The sequence below is a fragment of the Lindgomyces ingoldianus genome (genome assembly GCF_010093535.1).
Source record: "Lindgomyces ingoldianus strain ATCC 200398 unplaced genomic scaffold BDR25scaffold_54, whole genome shotgun sequence".
In the NCBI taxonomy this organism is placed as follows: Eukaryota; Fungi; Ascomycota; class Dothideomycetes; order Pleosporales; family Lindgomycetaceae; genus Lindgomyces; species Lindgomyces ingoldianus.
The window spans coordinates 100,092-118,051 of record NW_022985215.1 but is presented as its reverse complement, the minus strand read 5'-3'; the positions used below and the strand labels follow the sequence as shown (position 1 = coordinate 118,051).

Below are 17,960 nucleotides of genomic sequence, written 5' to 3'. Positions count from 1 at the left end.
ATAAGGGTCTACTTAATATTAAGTTAGATATATGCACTACCTGCAATTAAAAGTAGTTTAACATAAGATTAAATTAATAAAGTACTTATAAAGAGTGCGCTACTAATTTACTTAAATATAAATATAAAAAAAAATTTATTTTACTTTAAAAAGACATAAATAACTTTAATTTTAGCCCTTTACTAAACCTTTTTAAGTTAACTACTACTAAAGAGCAACTACTAGCACGTGTACACATTAATATAGAAATAAGGCAGCATTAGGGACAGCAGTATAAGTACTAGGGCTATATATGCTACTTTGCTGTTAACACTGCTAAGGTGTTCTTACGCCTTTTACTTTTTTCTTATAATTTAGATATTGTTATCCTTAAACTAGCTGCTACTAAAGGGGAGAATTAGGGTGTAATTAACTGTTAGTTTAAAAAGAAGCACTGTGTGTGTTAACCTATTATAGGATAGTAGCTAAACTACTTAATTACTTACTATTCTAGATATGCTAACATTACTGTTAATAAAAAGGCTTTTAGTTTACTACTAATAAATAATTATATTAATAACTAACTTTTAATTATTAAGATAAATAATAATAGTTTACTTATAGATGTAGCAGATAAAGATAATAATTTAGGGGCTAATACCTTATCTAATACTACTACATCTGCTGTAGATAAAGACGCTAGCAGCACCTATAGTAAAAGCTCTGTATTTAAAGAGATAGACATTAATAAGGTTAAAAAGCCTAAACATAGAGTTGTACCTAACTTTACACTTAATATTTACAAGTTTAAGACATTAAGAGACTATATTTATTAAATAATAATATAAGAGTTTCTTTTTATAAGTTTTATCTATTAAACTCTAATTTCTAAATTTAATAGTTATAAGCTCTTATTTAGCCTTATGTTCCTGTCTTTATTTTTATATAGTAAGGCAGAATTTATATAGCCTTAACTACATAACGTTAATTTTTTTAGTTATGTGCGCTACCTTATTTATTATAAGAACAGAAGATTTACTTAACACCTATGTTTCTAGTTTATAGTATTTAATATGCTTCTTTAGAAGAAGTCTATGTCTAAAGTAGGATTCTACATTAAGCACGCCTTTAATAAGTAAGAGTTAATAGTAGAAGACATATAAAAGCAATTTACTAGAAAATATAGAAAGTAATAAATAGTTAACTTTATTATTTATTTTATAGCTAAAATTTATAGTACTTAGTTATTTTAGATGCAAAAAAAGAAAAACTTTAAAGTAATAGTATGTCTAATACTTGTCTAATACTTATAGTGTATATGTTAAAACCTAGTAAGTTTAGTAACTTTATTATTCTATATTATTTATTACCTTCTTTACTACTAATTAACACTAGCATAACCTTCTGCGCTTTATGTAAGAGTTTTCTCTATAAAAAGCTGCTAATGCTAAATAGTGTTTATAATTAGTGTCTACCTTTATGTAAAATAACTTACATATTATAGCTTATTACTTTAATTAATGTTTTAGGCTCTTTAAAAAGCATGTAATTAAGCTAAAGTTTAATGTTATAAATTAGTAGAATTAGTATAAGTAGCAAAGCAAAGAAAGCACACATAGTTATAGTCTCTACTACTACAGTAACACACCTTATCCTAACAACAAGCTAGGAGAGAATGCTACACCCTTTTCTATTGCTTACTTAGCAGCGTACTAAGGCTGTTACATCTTAGCAATCCATCTAGAACCTAAGCTGCAGGAGTTAGTAGATAAGAGTTTAGTACTGTCTCTTTTATAGCGCTTTATAATGTTTATATTTAAGAAGCTGTCTAACGTTCTAACGCGCTGTTATTTACACTAGTGTTAGACTAGCTATTATTTAAAAGTATATAAAAAAATAAAAAAAAAGTCTGCTAATTTAATACTTCTTAGGAAGTGTAAAAGGTGCTAATATTTGCGCATGTAAAAAGAAAGCCCTATAAGCGTTTTCTTATATAATAGAACTATATGCAACTTAACGCCTATTTACATACCTTTTTACTTAGTTAGCGCGCTAATACTAATACATAAGTATGCATAAGTACTACTAAGGTTGTTAATTACATAGGCGTGTATACTTCTAAGGGTAAGACTTAGACATAGACGTTTAAGAAAATAGCAGCTTAGGTCTTACTACATATTAAACCTAGTAATTTTATGCTTTTGTTTGCTACAAAGCTTATAAATAAGGGGCTTAGCGTTAGAATTATAGTGCTTAGAAGGTTATGCATTAGCTATTTTACTTACCTCTTTATTACTGCAGCTAGACTATTATTATAGTTAATTATTAACTTATTAGTTTATAACTATTCTCTTTTTTCTTCTAGGATTAAGCTTAGTAACAGGGACTACTAGAAAACATAGAAGTAGAGAACTATAACAAGTTTACTATTATAAAAGCTTATACACTTATGTAGAAATATCTAGAGTAAAATAGCTCTCTAGACTATATCTGCTACCTAGACTTCCTGCTTTATTTTAACTACATTACTAAAAAGTTAAAACATAGGCTAAGAGCTAAGCCTAAGATTTTAAACTTTTTTTTTAATATAAGCTCTCTCTTAATTTAGAGAACTTTTTATAGGTTAAGTTAACTCTACACTACTCTTTTTACACTGCTAATAAGTTATTAGCTGTTTATAAAGTTACTTATAAAACATTTACTAAGGCTTATAATTATTACTGCACTATCTGTTTTTATAAGCTAACTAACGCTTATAGTAAACCTAACCTAGAGAAGGACCTAAATAATCCTAAGTAGGAGAATGCAGTGCTAAAAGAGACTTTGTTATTTAATAAGCTTAAGCTACACTAACTAGAAGAAAACAAAGAGGATGTTAATCTAGATGCCTTTAGTAACTATCTACTTAATTAGGCAAAGGATTAGATAGATTTGTCTTATATTAATCTATATAATCTAGATCTAATAACATATTAGTCTAGGCTAAAGAGCTGCCATCTAGTTGCTAGAGCTAGGGCGTCTAATACTATGTCTAATACCCTCTAGGCAAAACAAAGATTATTGTACAACTTAGTTGTAAACTACTTTATAGTATATCTTAAACTTTGTTTACTACTGCAGTTGCTTGTTAATTTAGATAAGGTTAGCAGTATAAGAAAAATGTTTATTATTAATAGTATATTTTTAGCTCTTAATAACTTAGCTCTATAATACAACATTAGCAACTCTGTAATGCAATGCGCGCCTACTAGTGTAGCTGCATATCTTATATCTAGTTGCACTATTAACTCTATATTTTGCATCTTAATTATTAATAAGTATAGACCCCTTTTACTTTTATAAAGAGTAAGTCTCTTCTAGCTTTAAAGCTAACTCTAATAAGTTAAATATATTATAATTAATAAAAAATTTATAGTTAGCCTTAGTATGCTTAGCTAGATCTATGCTAGGTGTGCGCAGGTGTTTCTAGAGTCTAAGGAGGACTTTAGTAGCATTAACATTATATTGTCTAGCAATTTTAGGCAACTACCCCTAGTTAGCCAGCAGCCGCTGTTTAATTATACTAATTAGAAATGCCCTGTAGAGACCTATAGTTAGCACCTATATAGTTTGTTTAATAAGACAATTATACTTAATGTTATAATACAGCAGCAGGGGGACTCCTAGGCTAGGTTTTAGGATGCTTTTAGGCGTCTTTAGAATAGCGTAAGCACTGCTAACAACTAGATGCTATTTAGTAAGTAATGTTAGGTTTTACTTTTAGCTAATAAGCGTTATAGCTTTAACTTTACTATCTAACTATGTAGTAAATGTTCCAAGGTCTCTGCTATAAACTAGCAGTATATAAGAGACTGTAGTAAACCTGTTATTATTGCCTAGGCTAAATATAATTACCCTTAGGCTACTAAAGTAGATGCTTAGGACAGTAGCAACTTGCACAGCTTTCTCCTGTTATGTGTAGGTAGCTAAGTTATGCTCCTGCATAATATATAAACAGAGGTTGGTCTTGTAAACAGTACTATTAGGGAAGTAGACAATATCCTATAGCCTCTATCTGTTATAGATCCTTGCAAGGAGCCTTTAAAAGCAGTTTTTATTACTGTCTCTAAGTACAAAGGGCTAGCGCTGTACACTTAGGTAGACAGTAAGGCAGTTATTTCTATGTTTTTTATTAGTTAAGAGTTTTACTTTTAGGAGAATATTATGTCCTGCACACAGTTTCTAATCTGCTCTGTGTAGGCTATAACTATCTACAAGTTACAAGGCTTAAGTCTAGACAAGGCAGTTATTTATGTTAGTAGTAAAAGAGATTATGCACTAGGTTTTATATACATTACAGTTTTTTATGTTAAGTTGCTAGATAAGTTAATGTTTAATAAGCATTTCTTTTTAAATTATTTAAAAAGCAGTAATTTAAAAACTATAAAGAGGCAAAATGCAGATATGTAGTAAAGAATGCAGTAGTTAGTTATAGTAGCAGACTGTAATTTTTAACCTGTTTATCTAATACTTGTCTAATACCTCCTCTACTATTATATTATGTCTGTATGCTTAGTAATTTATAAACTAATTTATAGCATAATATATTACTTTTATTAGTATAATAGACATAACATAAATTAGAGTTTACAAATTAGAGATTATAATAGTTAGATATAAGTATAGACTCTATATTTAAGTTATTATAGCTTATTTAAAGTCTTAGAGTTATTCCCTCCCTACTGCTAGTACTTTTCTAGCTTAAGCATCTTAATAAACTAGGTTAAATCTACAGGCATAACACTGTCTCTACCTTAAATAGTATCTAGCAAGTATTTTACATTTTTTGTTTTAAACTAGTAAGTTTAGAATAAAGTCTAATGTCTAAATGCTATAATTAGTGTGTGTCTAATACCTTATCTAATACTAAACTTACTTTAAATTATTAAAAAATTTATTATTATAAAGTTTTAAAAGACTAATGCTCTTATCTTAGGCTGCTAATTAAATGTTAGCAGCAAGGAAGTAACTACCTAATTATACAACATATAATACTATTAAAATTGCCTATTTAGCTCTTAAAAAGAGAAGCTTAAAAAGAAAAATTAGTAGTTAAAAAGGCTTATTAATAGTAATAAGCTTATAAAAAGCTGTAGGGGTAAAATTAAATACTAGCTTAACAAATATAAACTACACTTGTTAGTTATGTAGTTAAAGACTTTTCTAGGAACTTACTTAGCACTAGCAGTCTTAAACATTGTTAGCAATGTACAGTAGATACCTAGAAAAGCCTAGACACATCTAGTTTAGGTAGCGCTGTAAGGTATTAGACAGGTATTAGGCGTAGCAGCTAGAATATACTTACACAGAAGATAGTATTACTTATATGTAAGACATACACGCTAAAGTTATGCATCTTAAGGAAACTTATTTTTTTGTCTGCACTAGCAACTGCATCTACTAGTATAGCTTTAATATATCTCTATTAGCAAAGTTTATTTGCTACTTTTACATCTATTATTAGCACTTTAGCTTGCATTAGTGCTCTAGCTTGTAGACTAAGATTGTTTATAAGCTTAAAGCTATTAACATCTATAAGTCCTATATCTATAGATTCCTTGTCTAGTTAGCAGTGTTAAGGAGGCATAAACTCTTTTAGTAGGTTAAAGAGCCTAGTTTACTAAATAAAAAATGTATATTTATTACTAAATTTACTAGGGTCTGCACTGCGCGTAATTGCTTTCTAGCTATAGTGTTTGCCTTTCTTAAATCTATAACATATTAGCTGCTGTCTAATACCTGTCTAATACTATATTAACTTACTAAAGTGCTGTTGCTACATTCTTAGACTAAATGCGCAGTTGCAACTCTAGTTTAGACTTTTTATTAACATTACGTTTAGCGTCTAAAAGATGCTAAACTGCTAGGCAGAACTTATTACTCTAGAATTTAGAATAGTACATATTAGTTATAATATAGTCTAGGTTATGTTAGGCATTCTCTCTAGTAAGCTAAGTTTGTCTCTTAAGATTTCTTATAGTAAAAGCATTTATTAAGTATTCTAATAGGCTTTTTTTACACTTTGCTATAGTTGCGTAGTAGTAATAGACAGGTAATAGATAGCTTAGTAAGAGTTTAAATAGTGTTACGCAAAACTAACAAACAAAGTTTATAGTAGTATAGTTAAGGTTATAAAATTAAGGTTATAACAGAGGCTTAAAAAACTAAATTTTTAAAGTAAATAAAGGTAATTATGTTATTTAGGCAGCATCTATACTACATAGGCTGTTACTAAGGTAACAGGTAAAGCAGCAGTAAGCTATTTAAAAAAATTATATTTCTTTTAAAAATGTTACTTTTACTTATTCTACTATAATGCGTTTAATACTATGTCTAATACTACTTTATATACTAGTTTAAAAGTATTCTACACATAGATTATAAAAGTTAGTTATGTAAAAGTTTATATAATTATCTACTATAATAAAAATGCAGTAGGAGAGTAAAAGTAGCAGTAAAAATCTAAGTAAGTTTATAAAAGTAAAAGTATAGCTTAAAAGTTTACTGTTTAACTTTTAAAACTTTTCTACTTACACTTTTAACATAACCTACTGCGTAATTGCTCTACTACTTTATTGCACCCTTTATAAGCCTCTATTTACTCTTAAAGCTGTTTTTATGCTAATATTATAGCTTAGCAATGTGTTGCACAGCTTTTTTACTTTATTATAACATTTACTTTATTAAAAATGTCTTGCTCTTAACCTGTTTATGTGAATGCTGCTAGGAAGAGTATAATTATAGTATTAGACATAGTAATAGACACTGCTAATGCATTATAGCTCTCTCTAGGAAGAAGGCTATTGCTACTAAAGCTCCCTGCAAAGCTCCTGTTCCTAGGCCTAACAAAGGTAAACACCCTTCTAAGAAGCTTATAGTTCTAAAGGGTTTACATCTAAGGCGTGCTAATTTGCCGCCCTTAGAGCGTGTTATGTACAAGAAGACTAGCATTTAGGTTCTAGCTTAGAAAGGAACTAGTAAGGGCTAGAAGCTTAAAAAAAATAAGAGTTTATTAAATCTTATTTTTACTATCTAATACTTATTACTAACTATAAATAGTTGCACTTTTTTAGCAGATTAAGTTCTATTAGTCTAAATAACATAATACTAAGTTCTTTTTTGCAATTACTCCCTTCTGCTATCTTGTTTAGAAGGTTGCTTAAGATGTAGCTTAAACTAATAATAAACCTCTCTGCTAGAGTAAGTAGGCACTTTATGCATTATAAATAACTGCTAAGTCCTTTATTATAACTTTAATAGAATGTAAGTGCTAATGTATTAGTATTAGACAAGGTATTAGACTTATTAATTTATAAGCACTTAGCTAGCTGCTATCCATGGCAAGCGCATCACTATTCAGGCTTAAGATGTGCAGCTTGTTATTCGCATTGCTTAGGATTTTAGCCAGTACTTTAACTTTGCTAATAAGTACTTGCGTAGACAGACCTACTAAGAGGTGTTCTCTTGCATAGCATTTATAGGTATATAAGTCTTTATGTGGAATTTATAGGAATATAGTTTATAGGTTTTAGTCTGCAGACTACCTTTTATTGTCTGCTCTGCTTATAGTCTTCTTCTATAGGCTTCTTCTAATGCAGTCTTCTTCTCTAGAAAGAGTTTAATAAGTGACTTAAAACAAGCTCTGCTTATGCATTCATTTATGAACTGTTATAGTATGTTATTGATTGATCGATGTTTCTTTTTCTTTTTGTCGGCTCTCGTGTTGCTCGGCTTTGTTTTTCCGGTCCGAGTCCCTCGCGCACTAGCCCTATGCGCGACCAGCTGCAACATGCTGCAAGTTGTTGCAAAATGCTGCAACATGCTGCAATTTGCAGCAACATACTGTTCGAGCTTATTGCTCGTACTATGTAGCAGCTTTCGTCCATCGTTCCTCCTGTCTTGACAGTAGGTGCGCATATCTGACAAGCTTACACCTGCTTCTTTGCCTTTTTCCTATCACTGCACGCCCTAAACTTATTTTAAGCTGTTAAGCGCAGGCCTTTCTAAATGTAGCTGCCTTATTAGCTGCTTAAAGCTTAGTAATTTCTTATTACGCTAACACTAGCTTATGTGCAATTATTGCTGCCCTTTGTAAGGCTTTTTTTCTAGAGGCATTACCCCCCTAGAACCCTCTCTATACGTAGAGCTACTTGCAACACAACTAATATCTACTAGGGATTGTTGCCTGCTGCTGTAATCTACTGTAGTTTGCTGCAATTTGCTATAGTTTGCTGCAATTTGCTGTAGTTTGCTTTAGTTTGCTATAGTTTGCCGCAATTTGCAGTAGTTTGCTACAATTTGCTATAGTTTGCCGTAATTTGCTATAGTTAGCTATAATTTGCTACAATTTACTTTATGCATTTCTTAACACTGCTAGGTAATCTCTTACTAACACCTCTAAGCATTAGCCTATTATATTTAAACAGTAGTTAAAGAAGCTAAACTAGCAGTTATGTAAGTAAAACAGCTTATTAAGGTATTACATGTACTACATTAATATTTGCCTTAATAGAGAGGGAGAGGCAGAGGCAGAAGCAGCGCTAGAGCTTCCTAGCACTCTAAGAAATTCCTGTAGAGGCAACAAACTATATAAGCTACAGCTCTACAACTAGAGCTTTAATGCTAAAATAATTAAATTAAAAATATTAAGTAGCAGTATTAGGCGTAGCATAGCAGTATTAGGCAGTAAAAGGAACAGGTGCAACACTAGAGAACACAAGGTGCAAAGAAGAGAAAGACTATTATTATAATAAGGTAGGCGCTCTACCTGCTAAGCTAATACTATACAACTTTTCCTACTGTACTAAAAGGTACGCACAAGAATACTTAAGCTAAGTATTCTTACATAGTATAATATATATATAGGTAATGCTAGGGTAAGCACTAGCACTAGCAGTTATCTCTAGCCTAGCCTAAATCTCTATAAGCGAGAGAAGGCTACGTAGTTAACTATGCTAACTTAGTTATAATTATAAGAGTAGAAACGCGTTAAAAGCTAGAGCTAAAACATGTTCTTTTAATTATAGCTAATAATTAACTAATTTCTAGATAACTAATCTTAAATTTATATAAACTTTTAGTTTTTAAAAAATAAATTTTACTAACTTAATTAAAGCTAAAAATTAGCTAGCTATTATAATAAGTAATTTAGTTATATATAAGGTTTTTAGCTTAGCGCCTATATACTTTTTTAAAAATGTAAAATTACCTATATTATATAGATATAAAAAGTGTACTAAGTAAAAAAAAATATAAAAAGTAATAATTTTACTATCTTTATAGTATTACTAAAAATAAAGTAAGTTATTAGTAACACTTACTATACTTAATATATGTAAGTTTATAAAATATAAAGTTAAGTAAAATCTTTTTTTTTAAAACACACTAGTTAGTTATAATTTTTTTAAATAAACTTTAGTAACACTATTTATTATTACTTTATATATTTTTTATATTCTTTTCTAAAATAATGTATACTTAATATACATACATTTTTATATTAATTTACATGTAGTTTACTCTAGTACATGTTATATAAAATATATTTAAATTATAGTTAGTTATGTTTATTCTACTTTTTAAGCTATATTAGTGTGTTAGGAAATAGCATTAGCTATATTAGTGTGTTAAGGATTAGCATTAGCTATATTAGTGTGTTAGAGATTAGCATTAGCTATATTAGTGTGTTAGAGATTAGTATTAGCTATGCTTAGTTACAGGCTGTAATTAGTTACATGCTATAGTTAAATATTGTTATTATGTGTCTATTACCTGTCTAATACTAATTTGCTAAGCATTATGCTATAACTATTCTTTAACCTAAATAACCTACCTTATTGTACTAACTATTACTCTAAGCAAGCTTTGCTTTTACAGATTATTTATAAACTGTCGTAGTATTTTAGCTTTAAAAAGATAAAGACAGCTAAAGGTAATATAGTAAAGTAATAAAAAGTAGATAATAGTTATTTAAAGTATTAATATAATAAAGTAAGCTATTTTACTTTTTATTATTTTTAAAAGCTGCTATTATCTTTTTACTTAGTATAAAAAGATATTTACTTTAAAACTAGGTTATTATAGTCTCTAAAAACAGCTAGATAATAAATAAGCTTAGGCTACAGTAGTTAAAGCACTTTAATAAGTATATAAAAAAAAGTTATAAGCGCTTATTAGCTTTTTATTATTAATAGCTATAAAAGCTATAACTTACTTAATTTCTAGCAGTACTATAAAAAAAAAATTATTATTATTTATATACTTTTACACTTATTGCACCTTTTATAGCTTTTTAATGTAGGTTGTTTTACTCTTTTAAAAAAAGTGTATAAGTGCTAAGCTAAAGATTTTATATATAACTGTCCGAATAGTGATATTCGGGCGCCTGGTTGATAGTCACGTGGCTCGGATGCGCCCGGATCCCTGTGCACGGAGATCTGTGCGCAGAGTTTGGGACTATATCAACCCCTTTCCTTTGTACAATAGAAACAACAAGAAGCAATTAACACTAGTTACCTAACACCCCTGTGCGATGTTTACACTGTGCAAACCTCTCTGTCTTGTACGCATTTGCTAACACTAAGTGCTAGCTAGCAGAGAGTCTATTTAACACTAATTAGTAGTTTAAATACTGTAAGAGAGAAAGCTCTTCTTATACCTTTCTATTTAAAAGTTTACATATAAGAAGAATTCTTTTCCTTACTACTTTAACTATAAATTAGTAAGAGTAAAGACAGAGTCTAATTTATGTGCAAGTAGCTATAAATCTCTATTTAGTTACCTAAGTAAGAGTAAAAAACCTGTCTGTATAATACTATTTAGAGGTATTATATAAATAGTAGTGCTTATTTAACGCTAGAAGGTCTGTTTTATCTTTTTACACAAGGCTGTTTAGAGGCAGTGTATAATAAAAAGTAAGACAGCGCGTAACAACGCATAATTAACTACTATAGAGTAATAAGCAACCCTAGCTCTATTTATAACTAGCTAACATAATGTATTAATATATAACTAATACATACCTTTTATAGGCATTTTAGTAAAGACCCTAGCAGAGCAGACAAACATTAAAGATTAAGTAGATAAGATTAAACTATTAAATAATACACTTAAGAAGAAGCTTAATTTATACGCAGCTAACTTAATTATAGAACTCTGCGCGTTAAGCGCAACAGATGTATGTACACTTAAGAACTTTTAAAACAACTTTATAGGGTAGAAGCTTATACACTTTAAAGATCTTAGCTAACTATTTCTATAACAACTAATTACTACTCTATAGAACAAAGGCATTAGCTTTAAGAAAAACACAACAGAGGCTACTACACTATATAGACTTATAAAAAGAGAACACATGTTTACTATCTTACTAGAGCATTATATAAAACTATTACTACTATTGCTAGTCTTAACGTAATAGAGGATGTCTCTATACAAATCACCTGCAGACCTAATACTTCCTTTATAATTAGTACAACTACCTTATAATAGCTTACTGTATAAGAGCACAACTAGGCAGCTACATATTCCTATAGCCACAGCTCTGCATAAGATTCCCTAAAGCTTGTACCTACTATATATAATTTAATTACTATACAATCTATACTAACTTCTACCTACATAAGATATTACAGCAGAGAACCTTACGCCTAAGAAGGTTATATAATTTTAAAAGGCATAAAAGAAAAAGAATAACTACATAGAGCAACTATATAATATCTTAGCTAATAAGGCTATAGTATTTATTAAGCTCTACTAACACCTTACTATCTTTAAGGCATTATATGCAAGCATCTTTTTTAATATTTTTAAAAGGCGCGCACACATGTTCTACCTTTATAATATTAGTTTAGGATAATTATAGAAGTTACTGTATAAGTAGCTTAGTAATTACTTTAATACTAACATAAACTATAACTAGTATTAGACAGATTAGATAATAATAAGCTTTACATAAAGTAAGTAAAAAAACTTTATAAAAACTTTACATAAAGCTTTTAAAGCTATAATTAATAAACTTACTTTTACATAAAAAGCTCTTAGTCTATAATTCTAAAGCAAAATACTACTTTCTACTGCTATTATATAAGCATGCTAAGGGCAACTTAAACTTAAATAAGCAATGTTCTTAATTAAGCCTATGTGTAAGGCACTGTACAGTAACCTCTGTTTAGCACTTTAGGTTATAATTAATTAACAGAATAATACATTTATAAATAAATCCTAGAATGTGTACTACACTAATAGGCAATATAGCTTACTATATACACATAGCTATTAACAACATAGAAGAAGCCTAAAAGAATATAGAGGATTATTTAGACTACAGTTCTCTGCATAATTAAAGTAATGCTTTGTCTGTTATAAGAAAGAATGTTAGTTAATAAATTATTTTTACACAGATTAATTTTATGTAAAATGCTAATATATCTTTTTATATAAAGAATTCTATAACAAGACACTAATATGTAAGAAGGTAAATGTGTATATTTAAAAGTTTAAAGGTAAACTAAAGTAAGAGAAAGAGAAGTTACATAACAATAATAACCTAAATAAAAAGAAAGGTAAGAAGATTATTAACTACCTTACTAATACTACATTTCTCTACTGCGCGACTGTAGAGGACATCTACAGCCTAGAACCTAAAGGATACGCAGAACAGTTTATCCTTAAAGATTAATACTATATAGTATACTAAGGTGAACTATAAGATACTAGCGTAGTAAGAATCTCTACTGTAGGGAAGTTATAACTTAAAGCATACCTGCAAGAATTCTCTTATATAAAAGTAAACTAGATACTAAAAAAAGAAAGTATTAGCTTTAAAAAATAAAAATTAATAAAATTAATTAGTACTATATAAATTACTAATTTAGTTAGTAATGTAACATATTACATTCTAGACACCCTAACACCCTTCTTACTGTCTCTTGCTAACGCAGACTAGATAAATGTGTACTTTAACAACATGCAGAATGTAATTATACAAAGTAATAGAATTAAAGTCTTAGTTGTACATAAATAAGGTCACCTATTCTTTAACATATAAAAAAAGGAATTAATATTTTTTTTTATAGAACACAAACTCTAACAACTGCACAGAAGGTTTAGCTATCTCTGTACAAAACAGCTTCACACAATGCTTAAGAACGCTAGACACAACGCTAATTCTTTTATACTTAAAAAGATTAAGAAGTTCTGCTACATGTGTTAGCTACATAACTTAGCACTATAAAGATTTAAGTTTATAATTAAGGATAATTTATACTTTAATTATAAGATAGTAATTAACATTATATAAATTAGTAACTAAGATGTACTACATGTAATTAACACAGATACATTATTCTAAGCAGCAACCTTCTTAAAATTAATGTCTGCATAAGATACCTAGGACGCGCTCTGCAAGTGTTAGATTAACACATGTTAGGGCCTACCTAATTATATTATACATAACCCTAGTACAAACTTTGCATCTAAAGATTTCTAAAATTGCGCAAAGATTATAGGAGCAATGTGTTAACAAATGCTAGTAGAAGCCTATTAGGCTATAGGGAAGATTAAGCGCGCGCACGCACCACTGCAACGTGCATACAACATCCTCTGTGCAGAATTAGATAATTATACAAATAATAAGTTAGTGTTACAGATAGCTGTTAAAGCTCTAAATAATATAATAAGACTAAACAGTCTTATACCTACATTGCTTATGTTTAAAACGTACCTAAGAATTAACATAGATTCTGCACTATCCTCTAATATTATTACGCAAGCTAACGCTGTACAAAAGGTGATAAAGATGCTTTAAAGCAAGAAGGTAAAAGTTAATATTAATTATATAATTAATACTTAGAATAGCCTAACCTTATATAAAGTACTAAATCTTCTACTTAGTTCTAAAGTAAAGACATAGCAAGAGAAAAAGAGATAGACAGGACTGCATATAGTAAAAGGAATTAAGGCCCTAGATGTTATTATTAAGATAAAGAATAGTCTAGTAAGACTCTACTGCACGCAAGTTATGCTATATTATTGTATAAAAGACAAGGATAAACCTGCACAAGAACTGCTAGATCTAGACAAACTAGCCCTAGTACAAAGGGATCCTCTATAAGCATAAAAGAGAGGTTGTCTACATAAGCAACTAACCCTAATTAATAGACTGCACAAAACAGCCCTTTAAGTAGTATTAGATTTATTATACAAACTAGAACTACAACTAGCTAAAAGAGGCTATAGAAGACTACATAAGAATTCTATACAAGACATAATGTTCTTAACTTAGAAGAAAAAGAATAACTACGCTCTAGTAATTAAGCTCTATGCAGATAGTGTAATTATAACACCTAGAAAACTATTTAAAGAATTAGACTATACAGAAATAGAAAGTCTAATTGCAGGCAGCATATTTAAGGTACTTTTATATAATTTATTAGTCTACAAGGGACAGATCTTTAACTTTTAACTTATACATAAAGTTAAAAAGAAATTAACAAAACTGTATAAAAAGTTATAACTTATGTTTATAAGACATTTAGATAAGAAGAAGAAGAAAATCCTTACATAGTCTTTTATAATTTAGAAAATAAGTTAGAGGTTAATCCTAGCTATTAGCCTATTACTAATAGCTTTATACAACATGCATTATAAACTATATAATATTACTTAGGCATATGTATAATTAATAAACAAGCTTATTTACACTTTCTTTGCATAACTACTAAGAGAACTCTGTAAAAGCTTCCCTCTACACATAATATTTAAAGTTGTATAACTACTATACAGCGCAGTAAAGTTAGGCTTGTATTAGTTTAAAACATACTATAACTATTATAAAAATAAACTTTTTATAAAAACTTTATTATATAATCTGTGCTTATTAATTACATATAAAGGCTTAACAGTGTTTAGTATTACAGGACTGCAGACAGATAATACCCTTAGTATTATTACAGCTAATTTTGCATAAAGAGAGAAAAAAAAATTACTTAAAGCTAACTTTTAAGCAAAGCCTAAGACTATACTATTGCATAATTAAGCTATTAAATTTAATAAAGAAAAGATCTACCTTATATAAAATAATATTATTTTTATATAAAAGGGTTAAGCTAGGAATCTACACACAATAGAGTCTAAGGTAGAGGATGCTGCGCAGAAGTACGTCAAACAGCGCGCGCGAGGTGCCTATATCACATTAGTATGTTAACCTAAGGCAGCATTTAACCTGTCTACTGCTGCTTAAGTTGTGTTACTGTTATATAATAATATTAAGGCATTAAATGTACAAATCTAATAGCAAATTAATAACTAGAATAAAGGATTATTATACATACTACTTAATCTCTTTTATATAAAGTTGTTTATCTTTACTAATAGATTATTTATAAATAATAAAGACCTAAGTTTATAGCTTAGCTTTCTTATTATTTTTAGAACTAAGCAGTAAACTAAGAACTTATATAACTTTAAAATTATAGGTAATATTATACACTAGAACTTCTCTAAGTGTAAACGCATTACCTGCTCTGTCCTAGCTAGTAAGCTGTACAGAATAGTAGGAGGATTTAACTGCGCAATTGCACTAAGTACAACTATTAACTAGATTACACGTATGCTTAGAATACCTCCTGTACCTATTATACTATGCACAGATTTAAGATTTCTGTACAAATGTCTTATAAAGCTTAGGACAATAAATAAGAAAAAACTTATAATTAATATTATGTTAATTTAAGAATTGTACAAGAAAAGGGAGATTATAAAAATTAGGTAGATTAATAGAAAAGACAACCCTACAGATGCCTGTACAAAGAAGGCGCTAAACTCTGCTTTTAAGAAACTAATTTTGTACAACTAACTAACTGTTAGAGTTAAAGCGTTAGTTAACAGACTTAAGCCTGTATAAGATAGGCAAAAAGAGCCCTACAGTAACCTATCTACTGTATGTGTAAACAAGGTAAGTCCTGTATAAAGGAAAAACAAAAAGTTGCTAATGTCTAAATAGTAATATTTAAGCGCCTAGTTAATAGTCACGTGGCTTAGATGCGCCTAGATCCCTGTGCACAGAGATCTGTGCGCAGAGTTTAGGACTATATTAACCCCTTTTCTTTGTACAATAGAAACAACAAGAAGCAATCAACACTAGTTACCTAACACCCCTGTGCGATGTTTACACCGTGCAAACCTCTCCGTCTCGTACGCATTTGCTGACACCAAGTGCTAGCTAGCAGAGAGTCCATTCAACAATAACTAAATTACTTATATTATAAAACTTAAGTTCCTACAATGCTTTATACACGCCTATAATGTAGTAATTACTTTTAGTAATATTTAAAAAGAGTTTTAAGGCGCTAGTTTAGTTCTATTTAACTTAAAATAAGTTAAAATAGCTCTTAATATCTAGTTATACACTCTATTACTACTACTACTTATTAATAATAAGCCTTAGTAGTTATAAACTCTAAGTAATACTCTTAAATTTAAGTTATAATTAATACTTATGAAAGTAAAAATTTAAAAGTATGTAAATAGCTTACTAATGTCTATAGTAAAAGACTTTAAAAAGGTCTTAAAAAGGGTAGTAATTATTATACATAAGCTAGTATTAGCATAAAAAAGGATTATAAAGCTTTAAGTAGTAAATAAAGCTACTACATAACATAGATTACATAAAAGAAAGTAGATTTAAGTAAAAAAGACTTTAATAGTTAAAAATAAAGGTTATTTAACTACTTTAAAAAGTTTAGAGCGCGTAGTAATAAAAAAAAGCTAAAAACATAAGTGTGCGCTAAAAAAAGTAAGCTAAGTTAAAGGTAATATAAGTAGTGTAATTAAACTAGGCATAACTTACATATATGTAAGAAAGTAGTAAAAGTAGACTTTAAATAATATCTTATGTTGTATTACTTTATATAAGGCTAAAGTAGGCTGTTTTGCGCTAGAATAGAGTGGTTTTAGTAGGGGCTTGGCAAAAGTAGCCGGCTAACCTGTGTGGCCGGCCAACCTGTTAGGTTCGTTATTACTAATTATATTTTAGAAAATAAATGTAATTTAATCTAGTAGTAAGCCTACTATAAAAAGCACTTTATAATTACTACTAGATTAAATCTAAATCATTCTAATATTTTTACTTTTAACTTTCTTTAATAACGCCTACACACTAATAGTATTAAGTAGACAGTAAATGTGTTCTATGCTTATAAAACTTAGTAGTATCTTCTACCTATAGTTTTTTAGTATGTTCTACTTATTATTACATTCTAATTTAATTTAGAATATATACTAATTACATTTTAATTAGGGCCTAGTCTATAGATTAATGTATTATAAAAAAGTGTACTACCTAGAATAAAAGTATATCCTACACCTACTATAATTACTTAATAAATAAGTAGTATAAAAAGCATATACTTTATAAAAGTAAGTAAGCTTTTAAAATATATTTAAAATTAATTTTTAATACATTTTAAAGTGTGTTGCAGTGTAAAAGATTATAGAAATAAAAAAATTAATCTTATAAAAAAAAGTAAGAACTAAGTAGTGTTTACTACTACCTTAAGTAGTAATATACCTAGTAGTGCTTGCTATAGTTAGCTAGCTAAATAAAGCTCTTAGGCACTAATTAAGTCTTAAAATACTACAACAGTTTATAAATAATCTGTAAAAGCAAAGCTTGCTTAGAGAAATAGTTAGTACATTAAGGTAGGTTATTTAGGTTAAAGAATAGTTGTAGCAAAATGCTTAGCAAATTAGTATTAGACAGGTAATAGACATATAATAACAATATTTAACTATTGCATGTAACTAATTACATCCTGTAACTAAGTGTAGCTAATACTAATCTCTAACACACTAATATAGCTAAAAAAGTAGAATAAACATAACTAACTATAATTTAAATATGTTTTATATAACATATACTAAAGTAAACTACGTGTAAATTA

General features: G+C 28.7%; 3 protein-coding genes across 3 annotated transcripts; all 3 read left to right on the top strand.

Annotated features, from left to right (window-relative positions):
* Positions 1–4,218: 4,218 nt before the first annotated feature.
* On the top strand, positions 4,219–4,428 carry BDR25DRAFT_244596 (uncharacterized protein; the record flags this gene model as incomplete). The annotated part of the gene is made up of 1 exon (XM_033685849.1): positions 4,219–4,428. A coding segment is annotated over one exon (210 nt), but the record flags the coding sequence as incomplete, so codon positions are not given.
* Positions 4,429–13,564: 9,136 nt separating this feature from the next.
* On the top strand, positions 13,565–13,825 carry BDR25DRAFT_244571 (uncharacterized protein; the record flags this gene model as incomplete). The annotated part of the gene is made up of 1 exon (XM_033685848.1): positions 13,565–13,825. A coding segment is annotated over one exon (261 nt), but the record flags the coding sequence as incomplete, so codon positions are not given.
* Positions 13,826–14,833: 1,008 nt separating this feature from the next.
* BDR25DRAFT_244604 (uncharacterized protein) lies at positions 14,834–14,986 on the top strand (the record flags this gene model as incomplete). The annotated part of the gene is made up of 1 exon (XM_033685850.1): positions 14,834–14,986. A coding segment is annotated over one exon (153 nt), but the record flags the coding sequence as incomplete, so codon positions are not given.
* Between the last annotated feature and the right edge of the window lie 2,974 nt (positions 14,987–17,960).